This window comes from Gobius niger, assembly GCF_951799975.1.
Source record: "Gobius niger genome assembly, chromosome: 5".
Taxonomy (NCBI): domain Eukaryota; kingdom Metazoa; phylum Chordata; class Actinopteri; order Gobiiformes; family Gobiidae; genus Gobius; species Gobius niger.
Window position 1 is genome coordinate 21,337,983 of NC_136856.1, and position 20,313 is coordinate 21,358,295.

Genomic DNA, 20,313 nt, shown 5'->3' on the forward strand with positions numbered 1-20,313 from the left:
ATTATTGTAATAGAACATTACAATAATAATTTAAAATCACATCATGCTGCTATTAACTGCAAATTTAAACAAGTTAGTTACGAGACAAACTTTCTTTCAGCTCAGAGGTAGAACTTCCCCCACGTGCGTAAAATTAAAGATCAAAGGCAACATATAAGCTCCAAACAACGTGGCTATTTTACTATAAATGTTTATTGTAGAAAAACTACAACAAAACACCCGATGATTTCCTCTTTCAACTTCACCAAATCGATAGCCTGTAAAAGGAAGGAAATTTGACTTGTTAAAGTAGCAAATTCCAATATTAAACTTTTTTAAATGACCCCACAAAACGTGCAACATTGACTACATTCTTGCCATCTTTTTTTTTTAGATTGATGGGCTAATGCCTAATAATAGTAAATTTATGAATGAAGGTTTAAAGAACTTTTCAATGTTCTAAACTTCAATGAGACGGAAAGAGGGAGTTTATTGCCCACTGGTACAGTAGTTTTGACCATTTCATTTAATCATAAAACACCCAATCCAGGGGCATGAAGAAGTTCGAGCAGGTAGTCAGACCTGTGCTATGCACTTAAAAAAACACAACTTTCTCTGTACCATTGCAATGAATCAACACTTGTATAATTAATTTACTGTGAACAAAGCCAAGTGACAGCTCCTTATGTACCTGCGCAAGTTAGTCCTAAAATATGAATCGAAACATTCTCATAACGCATATTAAAAATGTGTTGACAATTAAACAGAAGATAGCCTTCTAACCAAAGTTTTTTTTTTTTTAACCCAGGCCGAGATAGTTTTATTCTTTTTAAACAATGAAGCATCTTTTAAGTATTGTCTGTTCTCAAATAATTTGAAGGCTTATTTAAAAAAATTTAAATCCAAAACACATCCTTTCAAAGCTACTTTTATAAGGGTTACGAAGTGCTTTCGGCTACCACAAAATCTTTTGATAATGTCATAGTTTAGTGGCTCTCAACTGGTATGGCCTCGGGACCAACCATTGCTGAGACCTAAATAAGAAATATATTATAGCCTATACGTTGTAAAATACCAGAATTTCCCAACTAGTGAATAAACCTCAAATTATTTATTTTAATAATTATCTGCAATAAAAATACAGAAGAATCTGACTTGGTGAAAATTACGGTCATAATTAATTTGTGGGGAAAAGAAGTGTTTTTCACGATATATAAAAAGGAATTAAATATTTATTTGGGTTGCGGCTTGCCAAGTATTATGGTGGGTGCAGACAGCATCCCAGTTGAGAACCACCATGTTAATACTTTAGTAGATATTTTGCCAGGTTGCCCGAGAATGGTTCTGCGATCTTTGGGTCTTGTTCCACCAGTTGAGCAGCACGGTCATAGTTGATTTACAAATTGTTCTGCTTGATCAAATCAGCAATATTTGGGTAAGCCCTGTGAGGCAGTTGCTTATGTGATGTATACAAAAACTAATTGATGCGATAGTTCAATGTGCTGAATGGTCAAATTAATTGTCTCCCTTATTATTACATGTGCCTTTGGATTCCTAGAATTTTGACAGTTTCTTGTATTTTAATATGCTTTCATCATCAAATGTTGATTTATTCATGACACCAATATACATACTGTTGGCAAAATGTAAATGATAAATCCAAATTTGGAAATATACTGTTGAAATGAACAGAAGCTATAAACACTCATTGAAGAAGTCAATAATACAGAACAAACACTATAAAAATAATTTAATTCACAAAACATTGCCCAGTACCGTCTCCAAATCCCAACACCTAACCAAAAGGTTTCGTTTTGATAGTGTGCCGATTAACATTAAAGACTGGCATTCGAGCATCGTATCCACAGCAGTAGTAAAAAAATATTGCTTGTAGGGCAGAATCCTTGTAAAATGGACTGCACCTGAGGTGTAGGCAGCACAGTCCCTCTGTTTCTTCGTTGCATGACGACACACTCCGCCATTTGCAGAGTGATGCTCTGTATCCAGGTTACCATAGCAACCTGGGAGACAAAAAGAGGCAGAGTGAGGAAATGAGCACAGCAGGAATTCTGTGGGGACACCTATCAAAAATCTATAGGTTTTGATTTTTTCAGGTCCCCATTTTCAGTTCAGGATAAAATGTGTGAACATACCCATCTACTTTATTAGCTAAATATATAAAGCGCAGTTAAAGTACAATTAAAACAACTTTCATAAAAATCAATAATATGTGCACCATCTCAAAAAACAACACAGAGTGAAGATAGTTGATTTACATACCTAGATTGCTGGATGTAGATATCCTAAAGAGATATTTCAGACTCCTATCACAATCGAACCCAGGTAATCAACAGGGTCCTGTAGTCTATAAACAAACTGCTACGGCTATTTTGGCTGGGATATCCTACTGGAATATGAGTTAGAACACCTAAATATAGGGAATAATCAAAGGTAAATAACATCCCCACCCAAGTCCACATACTATTATAATATACAAGTTTAGAAAAAGTAAACCCTTTCAAGCCTACATGCATCGGCTGTGGGTAGATTATTGGCATACATGTTTCACGCACCTGGAAGTAATGGATAAACTGTAAAGAAATGCCATGTTATGACTAATTCAACAAGATGATAACAATAAAACTGTATGACCTGTGAAACAATTTAGAAGCCTTGTTAAATAAGTAAAATAACTAAGCTAAGTGGTATAATGTTTTATTTAAAATGAACATACATAAGCAAGTAGGTAAACAGTAGATTTTGATCTCCAGACATAGTATACAATATACAATAATATCTGCATGGAAAACTAACAATATTTTAATCTACACTATGTGAATGGAACAGAATGGGGAGTGAAACGATCCTACTCCTGTCAATAATCATGAACCAGTGTAGTCAAACAAGTAGCAGTGTAACAAACTAAATTAAATTAACATGCTTGCCCATATTGATACATTAAATCCACACTGGGAAAGAAAATCTATACTACTTGCTTAAAATGCATATTTTAAAAAAAATAATGAAGAGCTGGTCAAACACAACCCTACAACGAAATGCAAAAAACAAGAGAAAATTCACTATAAAACGACGCCTACCCATTGTAAGCGTTAATACACAATAATAATGAGAGGGATCACTGTATGTGTTTTTGTGTCCTACTTGGAACGGCAACTTATGCTTTTGTCTATCAGGTTTTGGGAAGTGACCTTCCTACCTGTTTGGTCTGAGGTCCTCGTTATCATTGGGGCTCTGTCCTGCTCTGCCGTGGTTTCACAACAGAAGCCCCTTTACTGATTTTGGCTTGTGGAATCCAGATCCTGGGTGACAGATGGAGGGATGAAGGGGAGGGGGCGATCGATCTCCCATTGTCTCTCACTTAATAGCCACCACCGTAGCCCCCCCTGGGGTATCCGCCTCCACCACCCCCTCTGCTGTACGGAGCCGAGCTTCTCTGCCCCCCGAAAGGTCCTTTCATTGGGCCATAGCCAGAGGATTGTTGACCATAACCGCTGCCGAAGTCGTTGTAGCCGTTTCCGCCACCGTAGCCACTGCTCTGGTCGCCATAACCACCCCCATACGGTCCTCCGTAGCCGCCGCCATAGCCACCTCCGTAACCGCCGCCATTTCCATAGCCGTAGTTTCCTCCGAAGTCTCTTCCGCCGTAGCCATTTTGATTTCCTCTCATGCCTCCGCGGCCCCTGCCTCTTGGCGTCATAGGGCCACGGTTAGACTGCATCTCTTGCTTGGTCAGGGCCTTTTTCACCTCCACTTTATGGTTTTTGACGGTATGAAATTTGACCACGACAGCTTTATCGGCTGCATCGTGGTCAGTGAAGTAAACAAAACCGAATCCTCTCTTCTTGCCAGTCTCTTTCTCGGAAATGACTTCGGCCTTCTCAACCTCTCCAAAGGTGGAAAAATGCTCGATCAGGTCCTCCACTTCAATGTCGTCCTTAAGGCCCCCGACGAAGATTTTCTTAACTTTAGCCAAGGCTTCGGGCTTGTTTGCATCTTCTCTCGCCACTGCACGCTTTAACTCGACCGTGTTGCCGTCGATGGTGTGCGGCCTAGCAGACATGGCTGCGTCAGCCTCGTCGGGGCTCGCGTAGGTCACAAAGCCGAAGCAGCGGGAGCGCTGGGCCTCCTTGTTCACCACCACGACGCAGTCGGTGAGCGTACCATACTGCTCAAAATGTTTGCGCAGCCCATCGTCGTCTGTGTTAACGTTGAGGCCACCGACAAAGAGTTTACAAAGCTGATCAGTCATCTTTGAGGAGAAATGCGAGCCACACCAAACGGTAATAACTGAGTTGCTCTCAAAATGGTGGACGAAGAACAGCAGCTCCAGTTTAAGTACTGCGCGGCAGTGACGACATAAAGGGCTCCACCTCTTCCGCCAGATTTGCTTTTGTTCCCGGTCTGTCCCTTCTAATTTTTCACGAGTCTGGTTCCTATAACTGGTCTGATGCCTTAATTTCTTGGTTAAAATATAATCCCAGGACATATGGCTTTTAAAATGGTTTAAGTGTCACACCGAACCCGAAACACAAATGGTTTAGTGATGGGAATTGCGTATGAAAGTCAACCTCAGTTTAAAACATGAAATTGGGTCGGTTTTGTCTCCATAAATGACCAGTTTATCAATTTATGGAGACATTATTTTAAATAATTCTGAGATGGAAATAGCCAATACATCAACAACATATAGAATCTCGTAATAAAATAATTATGTTGCTACTGACGCAACATATATTAACAGTTCACCCAAAAAGCTTCATATCAGCTGAGTGGCTGTTTTGCATTAGCGTCATCACACAAAGACAGTCACGGTAATTTGGAAGTCCGCACAGATGCAAATAAAGAAGCATTATAATCTCATTTAATTGAAATTTTTATGACATCTGCCCATGAAACAATTCATTGATCTATTCTACCAACAAACACAGCCACAGGACAGTCTGCAGCAGACACAAAGCCATCGAGGTCAAAAAACAAAGACTATCCACAAATCTTTAAGTGTTAAAGGAAGCAGCTTCGGAATGCTTCATATTCTTTCCAGTCAACCACCATCTGTGCACAAGTTCCAACAAAAACATGTTTTAAAGGGGTCAGACAGAATAATTAAGCAAAACATGCAGACTATCTGCTTCATTATTTTAAAATTGAAACTCTAAAAATCTGTCTACAGTCTTAAGTTGAGATAGAAGAAAAAAATATACAACAAATCTTAGATTAAAAGAAAATGCCTGAAAACTAAATAACCAATCATCAAAATAAAGGAAGACAGTATTGCATTAAAATACTATATTTTAAATGCCCTTATTAAATATTGCAACAATTTTTTTTGTTAAAAAACCCCCAACACGAACACTGGGATTAGAAGCACTAACATCCAATGTCTGTGTAGACAACAAACATTGGTCAGTCAAATTTGTGTGGTCCTGAACTTACAAGCATTTATCAATCCTCATCATGACATTTACATCCAAAAGAACCCGAACACGGCTCTTGTTTACAGTCAAGAAGTTAAATCAAATGTAAAGACTAGGCTTCTAAATGGAAACAATCAGATCCACCAAAATATAGCATGCAGCACACAAAAAAATGCCCCGGGTACCCCATTGTTTTGAGACATTGTAATAGTCTTAATGTGTTCATAAATGTTATACTTCTCATGAAAAACAATTCAAAATTCAAAGTAATTTGAAATTTCTTGTATTGTAACATATACTTTTCTACAGTGTCCATTACTTTAGGTTCTTTTTAGACAATCTGATTGTCCATTTGAGTAAATGATCAAACTGGTTATCTTAATTACATCAAACATGAAAGCCCCTGTTGTGAAAGATGGCTTTGAGGAAAATCTAATTAGAATATGGCCACGTTGAGTATGACCTGGGGCAGTCAATGGGAAAGAAAGGGCATTGGATCACAGCTCAACACGCAGCTCTCTGAGAAGGCCTGGTCACAGGTGATAGGCAAATGGCTGTATATGCAGTCGGTCATCCACATGATCACATAATGTAGACTTTCTCAGCCTGAGAGAAGTTGAAGACTTCTTTGGTTCTGGGGCACACCACTTTGTCATCTTGGCGAATTGACAGAAGAGACTGTAAAAATATACACAGGTAAATGGTGTGCTTATTTTAGAGAGACTGAAATTCACTCAGTGTACTCACATTGTATCCATAGACATATCCATTAGGCAGCATCATGGGAGGGTTGTTTTCATTCATAACTTCTCCAGAGATCTTACACACTAGTCTAGAGTTGGCACAGTGTGCCATAGGTAGAGGCTGGGCCAACTTGTTTAAAGATTTGCTGCATACTGGGCAGTCTGGGTTCTTTGAGGTGCCGTCCTCCTTGTAGCACTGTCTATAGCAATAAGTTATGGACAATATGTTTTTTACAGAATGCGTACCATTATAAAGTGAAACCGTAGTGCACAGCAGTAAAACAAAGGATACGGTGTCTTAATGGCAGAGAGACCAGCCTGAAGAGTGATGGTAAAAACAGAGTTGTTTCCCAGTTGGTGCAGTCTGTAGTTGTCATAGCGGAACTGCTGGATCAACATCTTCCACCGGGCTGGATCCAAAAGATCCTATCAATATTGAGAGGTGAAAACAGTTATGAAATGAGAGACACTAAAAAGAATGTTTGTTTAGAAAAGGGCTACTAGTGGAAGATGTCTGGCCTAACACCGTTATCATACGGCTACATCATATTAATCACATAATGGATTATACCTACAAAGAAACGTAATCACAAGGCAAATTTGTTCAAGTTTTACCAAAAGTTTTCAAGTACTGTGCTCAGCATAAATGAGCATACCTGCTTTAACAAGTAACATTTTAAACAAAATAAAATTCCCAAACTTTGGTAAAGTTAAGTATAATCTAACATCTACATAACATGGAAATGAGGTTAATCTTATAACTTAGTTTACACATTTTGTTGTCCAGGCCCTGAGGCAGCAAAACAGCCCCACACCATACTTCACCAAGCAATTCAACTTTGGTTTGTGAAAGAGCACTTGGATGCTCCACAGCACTACTGGCAAAATATTCTGGGAACTGATTAACCTTAAGTTGAATTGTTTGTGAGGAAGACACGTCATGTGTGGAGGAAAAAGGGAACAGCACACCAACATCAAAAAGTACGATGCAGGGAGCATCGTGGTGTGGGGCTGTTTTGTTGCCTCAGGGCCTGGATAACATGCTATCATCAATGGAAAAATGAAATCACAAGTTTATCAAGATATTTTGAGACATTCACAACAGCATGGAATAAGTAAGTGAACTCTTGTATTAATAGCTGGCTTATCCTTCTTTTGCAGCAATAACTGCTTTTCTGTAGTTGTAGATTAGACATTCACAATGACCAGGATGAAACTTGGACCATTCCTCTTTACAAAATTGCTGCAGTTCAGCGAGATTCAGGGTGGGTACTCATTTCTGAATCACCCTAATTTGATTAAAACTGCAAAATGTGTAAACCAAGTTATAAAATTAAACTTAGTTCCATGTTATATTAAACTTAACCTTACCAAAGTTAAGGAATTTCATTTTGCGTTTAATGCGATTTTGTTTTAAATGTTACTTTAAAGCGGGTCTACTCATTTAGGCTGAGCACTGTCACTATGATCTGGACTACGTTCTCTTTTAGTTTTAGACATTTCAATTCTCATCCAAAGACTAAATACTGAGAGGGGAATCACTTCTTTTTGAGAACTTCTGCATGAACACGTCTGGGCAACTTGAAATCTAAGCAAACCTTTTATTCCCCAAAAGTCCATTAGTGACCAAAGAGAGCGTTTTGAAGACATTCATCTTCAACCTGAACTCCAGACCAAGCTTGATAGCTGGACAACGTGCGAGCGCATAATATTTGTAGCAAACGTTTTAGTAGTAAATTGTAACAAAATGCCTGGGTCCCCGCTAAAATGCTGTGTGGTGGTGTCTGGCGAGTGAATTGTTTTCTCAGAGAGTCCCGTCGCCTTTTTATTAATGTCACAAAGAAGTTTGTATATTTTTCTGGCAGGTTGATCAAACAGCAGCACATAAGCCAATTTTAGAGAGTTTAATAACTTAAAAGACGCTGATTTAACAAACTGGCCAAAACTGGCTTCACCGACCTCCGCAGACTGCCGTCTACGGCCGATGGATGTCCACACCAATCACACGTGTCCCAACATTGGCCAAAACCTGCCCGACCACTCTCGACTGGTGATTATCGCCTTGGTGTGAACGGGTCTGAAGGCAGACAATGGCCAACTCAAGCCTTTAACAACCATGCAAATTGAGAGGGACCCCAGGTGGCTCAGAAGTGCCTGCCTAAAATCTACATTTTGTGGATTAGTTCCAATGAGTTTTTGAGGGGTTTATACTGCAGGATGTAGTAGCTGCCAATGCTACAAGCCCCTTATGCTGCCTTTGAGATGCCGGTTTAATAAGAAGTAATAAAGTACCTGATGTAGATATCTGTTTTTAATGCGCCTATTTATTAAAATATTTTAACTATTGATGATGACCAGAACAAAAAGCTGAAATGCCATCCAAAAATGAGGACCTTAGATTGTGATTAAGACTTCTTAATACCTTTTAAAGTATTAGTGTTAATTTCATAGCTAAAATGCCATTAAATCGTCATTGTCCGCTACAAAACCTTACATTGGTACATTGGTATCGGACACACACGATTTTTACTCTAAAATGCAAATAGCTCTGACACCGAGCTCCACTGAAACCTCTGGAGGAGGTAGTTTCATTTCTCAGCAGGGGTCAAATGCAGACACTCCTTAGTTTTGTTCATATGCAAAATACCAATGTATTTGACATGCATGCGTAGAGAATAGCCGTTACCGGAAGCTACAGCTGTGTGTATTGTTTGTAAAGGGTTATAGACAGCCAGTGGAGACGAAGAATGTTGAACCAATATAAGCAGTCTGAAGCCCAGTTTTCATTTCAGCATCACTCCTGATACACTTCCATTTTCTCCCATAAGAATTTAGTTTTTTAAGTGCAGTCCCATTTATATAGTAAATCTTTATAGCCATCAACACGAGATAAAGACACTAGATAAAAATGTAAGGGCAAGCTCTCAGTCTTACAGGAATTTTTTAACATCGACAAAGATTCCTATGGTGTATATTCTGCATCCAAAACTATGATCATTAACGGTGCGGAAGAAAGCTTCTTGGATGAGAGGTGAAACATCCAACACTTAAAGTGATGGTAACAGGTGATGGTTTAAATATCTTTGTCTACGAGAAAACAATGTACATGCTAAATGAAGAAACAAAATTACCTTATATGGAGAGATATGTGTATCCGATGGGAATGCAAGCATACCCATTACCTGGCGAACCTCATCCAGCTGCCCTCCTTCTGCTTGGCTGAAATGTTTCCTTGCATGTCTAAAGAGAACATAAAAATACATGTTTATTTGAAATAGGATTCTGTGTGTGGTATCTGTCTATTTATTACCTGACTGCATCCATTCGCTTGTTTTGTCTGATAAGTTCAATAAACTCCTGGATTCTGAGGCTGAATTCGAGACAACTCTGAAAAAATAAACAAAAAGAATAACTCCACTTCTGTAAATGGGAGTACAATGAAGTAAAACAAATGAAAAGAAAACGTAAAAGTAAAAGTAAAGAAAAGTATATATATATATATATATATATATATTCTATATACTTCTATTTTAGTCCATTACAGCAGGACTCTGTAGTTCATGCTGTACTTCTCTGACTGCTTGCACTGTATCCCAAAGAATAATCTAGAAGATCCGTGAGTTGCACTGGGACATGTGCTGAGATGTCCCATTCTAATTAAACACTTAAGTAACTAGTTTTTCAACAAAGTTTTTCAAGAAGACTTAAAGACTGTATCAGGATCAAAACAAGACTAAAATTGAACTAAGTTAGAAAATGTTTACAAACGTTTACACATTTATAAGTTCAATGCAATGTTTGAGATTGACCCATTTTTTGGCAAACTCAGCCAAAAACAGTCAGATGAAGACTTTAATGATGTTGCGATATATTGTGGCTTCTTGCGATACGTATATTGCATCACCTAATATATTCTTTGCGATATATTGGGAAACATGGTATCCGGACTAGAAATGCAAATGCAATCCTGCTTTTTTGTTTTTGATACCGATACAGTCACGGGGGGTGACTGTCTACAGATACCAAATGATTCCACAATACTTTCTTAAAAGGGGCTTGCTGCGGGTGCAAAAGTGAATGCTCCACTGTGAAAGTAAGTGTGGCAATGAAACCTATTCTGATTCTGTTCAAAATGTCTCCATAAGGAAACGGTTTCTTTCGATGTCAAGGAGAAGCCCCGAATTTAAGCTTCCAAGTGATTACACAAGGCCAGATAAGTCAAGTTTGTCTGTGGTGACCATCCTTTGTAACAAAATACTCTTAATTGTGCACGGCATTTTACAGTCGAATGCTTCGTAAACAAGGACACATCGGCTAGCGGAAAAATATGCAGTTTGCATCAAACCTGGCGCAGTCCCAAGATATAAGACGCTGCAGCTCCCCACAGCAAAATAGTTACATTTGGGTGATGTAATGGGTATCGAGAGGCTATAAGCTCCAGTAACTACTTCTCGTAATGTAAATACACTAAGCCTTACTGACACTCATGTTAAACAACACCATCACTACAAAACATTTTGTCTGAAACAGGGCAGTGTGTGCTTTATTCACCAACATTTGTTTTCTTCATGCTTCACATTCATGGCGACTGGTGGTGCGAGAGTTTTTTTATTTGGCTTAGCCTTAACATTTAGTGCAGTAACCCTAACATTTTAGCCTTACGCTGTGTTTTGGTGATGGCTTCCCTATGCTTGCTTTGCCAGCGCTTACTCAATTCTGCGGGCTTTACCAGAAATAAATTACTTGTTTCTATTTTGAAGTTGTTTTAGGTCAATATTTGGATTCTGATATTGCTTCTTGTAAAGTATTAAAGAATGTTGTATGTGTGTTATACATGATCACAAAATGCCATAAAAAAATAATATGTTTCCTCTAACAGTGCAATAGCTCAGCGTGGCAAACACACAATGAAAATTAGGTACCTTCATTTTACGAAGACGAGACTTGTTGTCATGACACCATGCAAGACACGTAGCTGTCTCTTGTCTTTCCAAGGATTCCTCCACCTCTTTAGCAGTGAGAAACATCTCAATGTTTACAAGATCCTAAAAAATAACAAAAAGTCATGCAATCAAACAAATAAGCAACGGACAATTGCATATTGACAATTAAAAACCTAAGCATTTACAAACTCACACTAGTGATCCGAGATCATCAATCCTATATTGATAGCGGTACTAGGCCCAATCTACAATTCGGAGTAGTCATTCAGTCAGGACACACACTCACAGCTCCCTGTAAAAGGGAGCTTTTCCCTTGTGCTACTCTACAAACATCAGCTTGCATCACCATTTCTCATAATGTCTGCACATTTTATGTTGTTATATAATAACTTGAATCATACACATTAGTTTTCAGTAAAATGCTGAGTCTCTATACTGGTATTGGTGAGTATCTGGTAAAATAAGATACCCAGAGTCCAAGTATTAGAAGAGGGCAAAGAGCTCCATCAATGCACCATTCTCTACCAATGACAAAAACAGTTTGTTGTTGAATCACATTTTGTATCTACCTCTATGTCACTCTGTCTGGCCAGTTTTACGGCAGTGTTGTAGTAGCCACAGCGCAGCAGATGCTCAACCATCATACGATCCATGCGCTTTTTCTTCCACAGATTGACTGAGGCTGGCTGGTCGCTGCTGTGCTCCTTCAAATGCTCAATGCGTCGTTTACACAGTTTAGCGCTCTCATCCTCTGCCTGAATAGACTCAGCAGCCTAGGAATGAAAAAAGACTGTAGTCAAAATATTTTTTCTTTGGAAAATGTGGTAGCATGAATGTATTAAATGTTTCCAGTGGTTTCTTGCCTTCCTTTTCAGAGCACTAAGTTTCTCCACTACACCATCAAGCAATGATACCACAGAATCCACCACTGGAAAGCTACTCAGTGTCTTCTCCAGCTCTGCAACGACCATTGTGACGTGACTGGTCTCCCTGTCGATGTTTTTCTGAGCGGCTCTAAATCGTTTGTTTAGAGTCTCATAGGGCACCTGGAAAACAAAGCACAAACAATTATAGAATGTCTTATATCATATCATTTATTAACCATGCATTTTTATCAGAAATATGTGTCCCAAAAAATAAACTCCTTTTGTGGGGTAAGCAGACCTTCCATACTAAAATTGTGTCTAGCCTTTTCTATTGCCACTGAAACCGTACTTTGGCTTTTGGAAATGTCTCTGTCTGCAATGTCAAACCACAGCACATTTTTCTGGTTTGGAGCATTTTTTTTTAAAGATAAATAGGAAAAAAAGAAAAGGAAAAACAACTGTCTCTAGTCAGTCACTAATTTGAGAGGCAAGAGCAACTATTTGTCCACAGGGCTAACCAAAGATGCATTACAATGTTATGTTACTATTCGTTTCTGGCAAACTGAAAACTAAAAAATAATAATTAAACGCCACCAACAGATGCTGAGTTCACAACAGTCGATCGTTGAAACAATCGTTGCATGAGTGATGTGCAGTAACTGCAGCAAATATATGCATTATGCACTTTGCACAGTTGAATTCCCAAAATACGTTTCATACTTATTGTGTGTCACACAAGATCAAATTGTGACAAGAAGGGATTATCATGGCCACACGTTGAATATGACAGGAATGAGAAAACCACCATGGGGGGTGTTTCTAAAAATGGTGCCTATCCTCAATTACTATCATAGCTGCAGCACAGATCGGCACATACAGAAAACCATCATGCCATCAGTAAATTACCATACACGTATTATATCAGATTAAAATATAGTAACACAGTGGCACCTCTGGTACTCACGGCTGGCTTTCTGCCCCACAGTATTCTTTACTGAATGACAGGAATATATCCTGGCACATCTGGTTGTGGTGTCGCAGTAACGTTATGTGCAACAGAGGGACAAAGCGTGTGCGCAGCATAGACGATGCGCTTTCTCGCTGGCCATTTTGTACCCAAGGTTAGCAGCATATGATGGTGACATGGCGTTTACTCGAAAGTCAACTTTGATTGTCATCGTAATGTTACGGGCCCACCCACTGATGCGCAACATCAATGTAAACGGTCCACAAAGCATGTTCAGAAAACCAATGTCTATGTATGTGATTACGTGTAAAAAACAGCGAGACCGAATGCTACAGCAAAAATATTGAACGCTACAAAGACAATCAAGTCTTTGACAACCACTGACGCCAAACTGTCCACACGCAATGGCGACCATGCTGTTAAATGTGCAGCCGTTTAGAACTGTTGATAACTTGTCGTAGACAATGATACAGCACGTGAGGCATATTAAACGTTAGTTAAAACGTTCACAGTGCGGTTGATAAATCGCGACTGCGTAGCCTGAAACATAAAGGAGCTACTGTTTTCCAGTGTTATTGTTCTCGTCTCAAAACATATGATCGCAGGTACTGCCAAATGTATCCTGCCAAATTATAAAATGTACAAGTCTGCTGTGGTTGATGAAGGTCGAGTGATTTGTAAACATCCCCTCGCAAAACGAGCTAAGATCAGTTATCGCTCCTCCTCGATGTCAACTTCGCGAATCCTGATTTCTAGCTAGCACACTGCAGACGAGCCGTTCACATATAATGCCCTTTAAACCTAGACAAACATCAAAAAATTGTCGGAATGGGGCAGATTGTAATGTGGTGTACCTTCAGCGTGGGATATTCTTGGACTTTGAGGGCCATGGACAGTTGAGCTGCTGTCTCTTGCACCGCCATCTTGGGTTTTGCTGCTGCTGGTCTCGTTGTTTGTGTTTTTTCTTCCATCAGTAACTAGGTGGTGGTCATTAGCGCCCTCTGCTGGCATGGTGCCACTGCAGCAGCTGGTCGTAAAAGATAAGTCGAAAATGTGTTTCTTTGAAAAAAGAATAACGTGGTGAAAAAAAAAAAATTCTACAATTTAAATCATACCACAACACACGTAATTAGTAATACAAAGTAATCAAAAAATAGGCTTTATGTTTAGTTAAAACATGTATAGCAAGGAGCAATGAGCATGCCATATATTTATGTAGATTTCTCCCTCTAGTCTATCATCCTCCTTACTCCATACTGAATTATTTAGGAAAAACACATCTGCCCTTTCTCCACATGCAGTAGATTATTAGAAGAAATATAATAATGATAAATAATAGTTTTATTATGCAATGTTCCTGTCAAATAAATAGATAAATAAGATTAACACGCTCTTGTGAAGCGCACTGCTAAGTTATATGCTGTGCAGCATGTGCCTGCTTGCACATTTTTTTATTTAGTTGGGACATGTGAAACAATCCACATGGCACTCATACATGTAAATACGCCACAGTGCAATTTCCATTTGTTGTTCCTAAACGCACTTCCATTCATCCTGGCCAAACCCCACCAGAAAGAGTGAAAAGATAAGAGAAGACGAAGTAAGTCGTAGGTGACTGAGTTTTTTGTGGGAGATAAATCGGAGTGGTTAGTGCTCAACTTAGCGACAACTACATTAGTGTGACAGACTTGAGGTGATGGAGTTGGAGAGAAAGCATTGAAACATAATCTATCATAAAGACAAACCAGACTGAGCCCTAGCAAAGCATGTGATCATCTGTGTGTTACAGGTAGGCACTGCAGTAATAATGTGTTAGGTCATAAAACACTGGTTCTCAACTCAACAGCCGGCAAGCTGAATTCACACGATAATTGTGAGTTCACAACAACGAGACAATTCATCTTGTGCTGGTCGCACTGTTCTTTTTTTTTTTTTCAATCCGACCCACTGGTGGTCCAAGCTAGCCATCATAAGAGGACAAGAGTAACATTTGCCCCCCAAAACATATGTCATCAAATTTTTTACAAACTAAATATTCGATGAATAGTGTTTTGTTGTTTTGAGACATAGCTGTGATTCTTTAAAAGTAGAGTAAAGAGTAGCAAATGCTGCACCAAAGGCTTGTCCTCTCTTCGATTTAAACCTGAGTAGTCCCAGATTGCTATCAGTGCTCATGTTATTCGTGGTATAATATCAATCTGGCTCCTGCCAGGCTTAATACATTTAGTAGTAGTTGCACAAGTCTATTGCTACATGAGTGATATTGTAAACAATTGGTCCTTCCTCCGAGGAGGGGTCTGAGTCTTTTTTAAGACCTCTCTAGCTTGGGTCTACATTTTTTTGACTATAGGAGCTCAGAAGCGGCTTCTGCAAGTATGGCAGTTTGCATGTTCTTCCCGGGTATGCCAATTTCCCCGACCACTTGTTATGACCCTGGGCCGCCCTTCCTTTGTATATTGGGTCTATTTTCTGCCTTTTTCTGTGGTCATGGCTACATCGTGCCTTCAGGCCCTGCTGCTGATTGGTCCTTAATTATTGCTGGTTGTTTGCGCTTGAACCCCTGGCCAATTGTTTGGACACCTGTTGCAGCCACAACAAGCTTTGCTCACCTGCCATTCTGGGCTGCTGGCCTTTGTGACCAGTATGCCATTTTTGTTCTGTGCCTCTTCATTGTTACTGTTTGTTATTGAAGCCCCAGACGCGTGTTTCACTTTCCCCACCATTTCTGCTTCAAAGCCTCAGGAGATGGTTCATTGCACTCCACAGCCCCATCAAGTGGACAATAAAATGTGACACCTTCAACTATCTATCATGAACGAAACCACATAGCTCTTTTCACTCAGTTATGATTAAATCTAAATGCGTGGTAGGCTGATGGCTTATGGATTAACAACACGCTTCTCCTAACATCAACTAAACTAGATGTATATAAACCTCAACTTGAGCAGATTCAAACCCAGAATCTACTGCTCTCTTATCACTGCACATGAGCTATGAGAGCTGACATGTTACTGCCAGTTTCACATACATGGTCTTATTGACAGAACGCAGAAATTGTACCTAATTTAATTATTGATAGTTTTCTTTTAATGTTATTTTCTTTAAGATAACAACCTCCCTCGCTCTTGGTACAGCTGCATTTTTTGCCCTTTTCAGGAAATAGCATTTATAGTTTCTGTGTTCTACATTGTTTTCTGGATGCTTTTATACGCCGTCTTTTGTGGGGTTTGGCAGATTTTTGTTTGCATCTAGCTTCTGAGCTAAAGAGATTTGAGACCTATAAATGTCTTCTTCTGAAACACTGAAGAGGCACCAAGAGCCCCCACACCTGCAGCACACAAAAAAATGGACAAACGAGGAGGTACCTGGGCGAGACTCACAGCTAAGCCACACATGCCTTCTATTATTCTGTTCACTGGAGAATTAAACACACCTGGCATTTTCCACTGGGAAACTGGGAGATAATTTTGATGCCCGAGTTACCAAGATGAGATAACCTTTAACCTTTCAACACAACAGAGCAGCAAAAATATTTTTTCATGTCTTTTATCTTTATATGTGTGTGTGTTTTTTTAAATAAAAGTAGATACAAAGTAGCAGTAGTTCAGCGGTTTGTAGATGACTTCATGATAATTTACTTGTTCATAGTGTATTATAGATCTTTTTTCCCTGTTTCACCATATTACAACACAAAAGCACTTGAACACAATGCCCTCGTAACTTCCACTTCACAACTGGAAAGGATTATCTTTACCAGAGCACATGAAGGCAGCATAACTGCTAAGCTCTTCCCAGAAGTTGGTGAAAGACTTTTGTGGAGCGGAGGGAGCTAGGCAGGAGAAAGAGCAAGGAGTTGACCAGTGCAGGACACCACGCTCTGAAACAGGGACAAACTCAGGAGACGCTGCACTCGGGTGCTACGGTTTCCCCGACCTCCTGCTGGTCAGGTCGGCCCACAGTGGCGGCGCAGCTCAGTCGCAGCAGCTGAACACTATTTTGTTGCACGCGTGTACAATGACAAATAAAACACTTACTTCATTATTCTCACAATGAAGAAACTCACTTGTTCCATCAACTCGGGAAGGGGGGCAATATACACTGCGTTCCAAATTATAATGCAAATTGTATTTCAGTGTCAAAAAGGTTAAAAAAAAAAGTTGGTATTGTGTCTCGGGGCTCTTTGAATCACTGACATCAATCTCAGAGATCTGGGACGAGTAGTTGTCAGGTTATGCCCAGTTAAGGGAAAAACTACTGAAAAAAGGTGTTCCACTTTATTATGCAGATCATCATTTTCAAGCAGTATGGGAAAGAAAAAGGGTCTCTGCTGATGAAAAGCGTGAAGTAGTTGAATGTCTTGGTCTAGGTATGAAAACCTTTGATATTTCATGAAAGATTAAGCATAATCATCATACTGTTAAGAGATTTGTGGCTGGTTCAGAGCACACACGGGTTTGTGCAGATAAAGGCACAATAAGGACGGTTTCAGCCAGACAAATACATCACATTAAAGGAATAGGCCACCGTTTTTACATACTAAAATATGTTCTTACCTCACTTTAGTCGAGTTAATATATCCCCGTCTGGTCTTTGTCCGTGCGCTCTGTCACGCAAACGGAGCACATACGCAGCCTCTCCCACATGTCACATAGCTCCGAAAAAGCTCACGATAGAAGCTACCAAGCTCTTCCACGTGTTCCCTATTTAAATAAAGTTACGTGAAGTGTTTTCATGCGAAGTATATTTACACAGAAATGTAACATGTCGATTTTATAAGCAAATAAAGAGGGGGACTATATTGTGAGGCGTAATGATACGAGGAGTAAAACGTCCGCGCAGTAACTCCTAAAGGTTATTGACGGAAGTGAGCGGGGGGAAGTCTTTAGGAGTTTCTGCGCGGACGTTTTACTCCTCGTATCATTACGCCTCACAATATAGTCCCCCTTTTTATTTGCTTATAAAATCGACACGTTACATTTCTGTGTAAATATACTTCGCATGAAAACACTTCACGTAACTTTATTTAAATAGGGAACACGTGGAAGAGCTTGGTAGCTTCTATCGTGAGCTTTTTCGGAGCTATATGACATGTGGGAGAGGCTGCGTATGTGCTCCGTTTGCCTGGCAGAGCGCACGGACAAAGACCAGACGGGGATATATTAACACGTCTAAAGTGAGGTAAGAACATATCTTAGTATGTAAAAACGGTGGCCTATTCCTTTAAGAGAACAGCTACAAAGCAGCATACAGGTATTTGAAGCTTCTGGTGCCTCTGGAGTCTCCCGAACATCAAGGTGTAGGACCCTCCAGAGGCTGCAGTTGTGCATAAACCTTCTATCTGGGCCTCCACTAAACTGTTCATTGAAACTCATGAACAGAAACGGCTGCGGTGGCTCAGAAATACATGAAGACTCATTTTCAAACAGTCTTGTTCACTGATGAGGCCGTGTAACCCTGGATGGTCAGATGGATGGAGTAGTGGATAGTTGGTGAATGGCCACTATGTCCCAACAAGCCTGTGACGTCAGTAAGGAGGGGGCGGAGTCATGTTTTGGCCTGGAATCATGGGGAGAGAGCTGGTCGGCCCCTTTAGGCTCCCTGAAGGTGAGAAAATGACCTCTGAAAAATATGTGGAGTTTCTTTCTTCTATGGTACAAAATGAAGAGCCGTGCTTTCCCTAACAAAATCATCTTCATACATGACAACGCACCATGTCATGCTGTAAAGAACACCTCTGCATCACAGGCTGCTATGGTCATTAAAAGGAGAGAAACTCATGATGTGGACCCCCTCCGCCCCTGACCTCAACCCTATTAAGAACCTTTGGAGCAACAACAAGTAAAACATCTATGAGGGTGGGAGGCAGCTTTCATCCAAACAGCAGCTATGGGAGGCTATTCTGACATCCTGGAAAGAAATCCAAGCAGAAACTCTCCAAAAAGTTTAATGGATTTAAGAATTTTGAAGCTGCTATCAAAGAAGGGCTCCTATGTTAAAATATAACTTGACCTGTTAAGATTTTTTTGATTGAAATAGCTTTTGATTTCAGTAAATATGACCTCCTAATGCTACAAATTCAACAAATGACCATTTTCAGTTAATTAGAAGCTTTAAAATGTATTGAAACGATGAGTTGCATAATAATTTGGAACAGTAGATTTTGACCACATTTAAATGATCCTCTACCAGTTAAAGACTTGAAAATTATTATTAATTACAGTTTAGAAAATCAGAGAAAAATGTCATTTGCATAATAATTTGGAACGCGGTTTATATTTGAATGGTTTAGTTTGTTATTTGAAGAGATGCACCATAATTTGGCATTAAAATTAGCACCACCGACACGCACACACATGAACTCTCCAAATTCCCAACAAAGCCCCGCATCATGAGACAGTGTTTGGCTTCAACACAGCTCAGCTGAGTTGAGTTGTGTTCCTTCCTCCGAACCACGATTCACATTCCACTTCCTGGCTAAAAGTGTGCATCGACGCTCCGCTTCATTTGCCCATTTCTACTGTTTGCAACTTTTGTGTGTCACTCGTTTTGTAGGCCTATGTCACACGTGGTTTTTGAGACGCAAGTTAGTTTTTGTTAAACTTGTTAAACTGTTACACTTTTTGTACAGTATGTTATTTTTTGTTAACCTTTGTAAATAATTCAAATATCTGCTTTGTTTACTTTGTTGTTGTTTGTTAACAGCAACAAAGTAAACAAACAACTTGTTTGTTGAATAAAGTTGTATTAAATTACAACATGATTTAACCTTTTACATCTTGGTTTTTGTTGCAACTTTTAGTCAAGCTGAGCCAGGTTGTTACACACCAAAAACATGTACATTAGTGTGTATGTGAGAGTGAGTGGTTGGTGGTGGTCGGAGTGACCAATGGCGAAGATTGGCAGCCTTGCTTCTGTCAGTCTACCCCAGGGCAGCTGTGGCTACACTTACCACCACTTAGCATGGAGTGAATATAAAATTGTTCTATGTAAAGCGATTTGTGACTATTTCTGTGAAAAGCGAAAGTAAAGTCCTCTCTTTCTCTAGAAGCGAATCGTCCTCAACTCAACCCACCAACTCAGTCCAGTTGACAGATATGGTGAATACTTCCTGGATGAATGAGAGCCTATAAAAAGTAATCTCCACAAACTTCCCTTCTACTCCAGTTGCAATCTCCAGCCCTCTGCTGACCAACAACATGGCCTTGAATAGAACCAGAGAAGAAATATTGAAAATACTTTTTTATAATGGCAGAACATGTTTTTAAAAATACCACGGAGTCCCGGGGTGGCCAACATTGTTTGAGAAAGAAAATGAAAGGCATAATTTACATTTAAACTTTACCTATAGTTTCAACTAAAACTAGTTTTTCCTCTCCTCGC

The 20,313-nt window shown here is 39.6% G+C and overlaps 3 protein-coding genes across 4 annotated transcripts in view; all 3 read right to left on the minus strand.

Annotated features, from left to right (window-relative positions):
* The window catches only part of ocrl (OCRL inositol polyphosphate-5-phosphatase), a 97,063-nt gene that overhangs the window by 22,160 nt on the left and 54,590 nt on the right, over positions 1–20,313 (minus strand). The gene's annotated exons all lie outside the window — the stretch shown is intronic.
* LOC306962978 (heterogeneous nuclear ribonucleoprotein A0-like) lies at positions 213–4,324 on the minus strand. Of its 2 annotated transcripts, XR_013792878.1 has the most exons (3): positions 3,197–4,324; positions 1,902–2,000; positions 213–257 (listed from the first exon to the last, which is right to left on the minus strand). XR_013792878.1 is itself a non-coding variant. In XM_079556391.1 (1 exon), exon 1 carries the CDS (start codon positions 4,247–4,249, stop codon positions 3,359–3,361), a length of 891 nt encoding a protein of 296 aa, XP_079412517.1. In that variant the 5' UTR covers positions 4,250–4,324; the 3' UTR covers positions 2,994–3,358. The 2 variants fall into 2 exon arrangements, 1 of the variants encoding a protein (XP_079412517.1); XM_079556391.1 differs by lacking the exons at positions 213–257; positions 1,902–2,000 and having other exon boundaries at positions 2,994–4,324.
* On the minus strand, positions 4,868–13,892 carry maea (macrophage erythroblast attacher, E3 ubiquitin ligase). The gene is made up of 9 exons (XM_079556688.1): positions 13,788–13,892; positions 11,964–12,146; positions 11,670–11,873; positions 11,080–11,202; positions 9,468–9,544; positions 9,289–9,397; positions 6,450–6,583; positions 6,162–6,357; positions 4,868–6,092 (listed from the first exon to the last, which is right to left on the minus strand). The coding sequence occupies exons 1-9, from the start codon at positions 13,854–13,856 to the stop codon at positions 5,997–5,999; spliced, it is 1,191 nt and encodes a 396-aa protein (XP_079412814.1). The 5' UTR covers positions 13,857–13,892; the 3' UTR covers positions 4,868–5,996.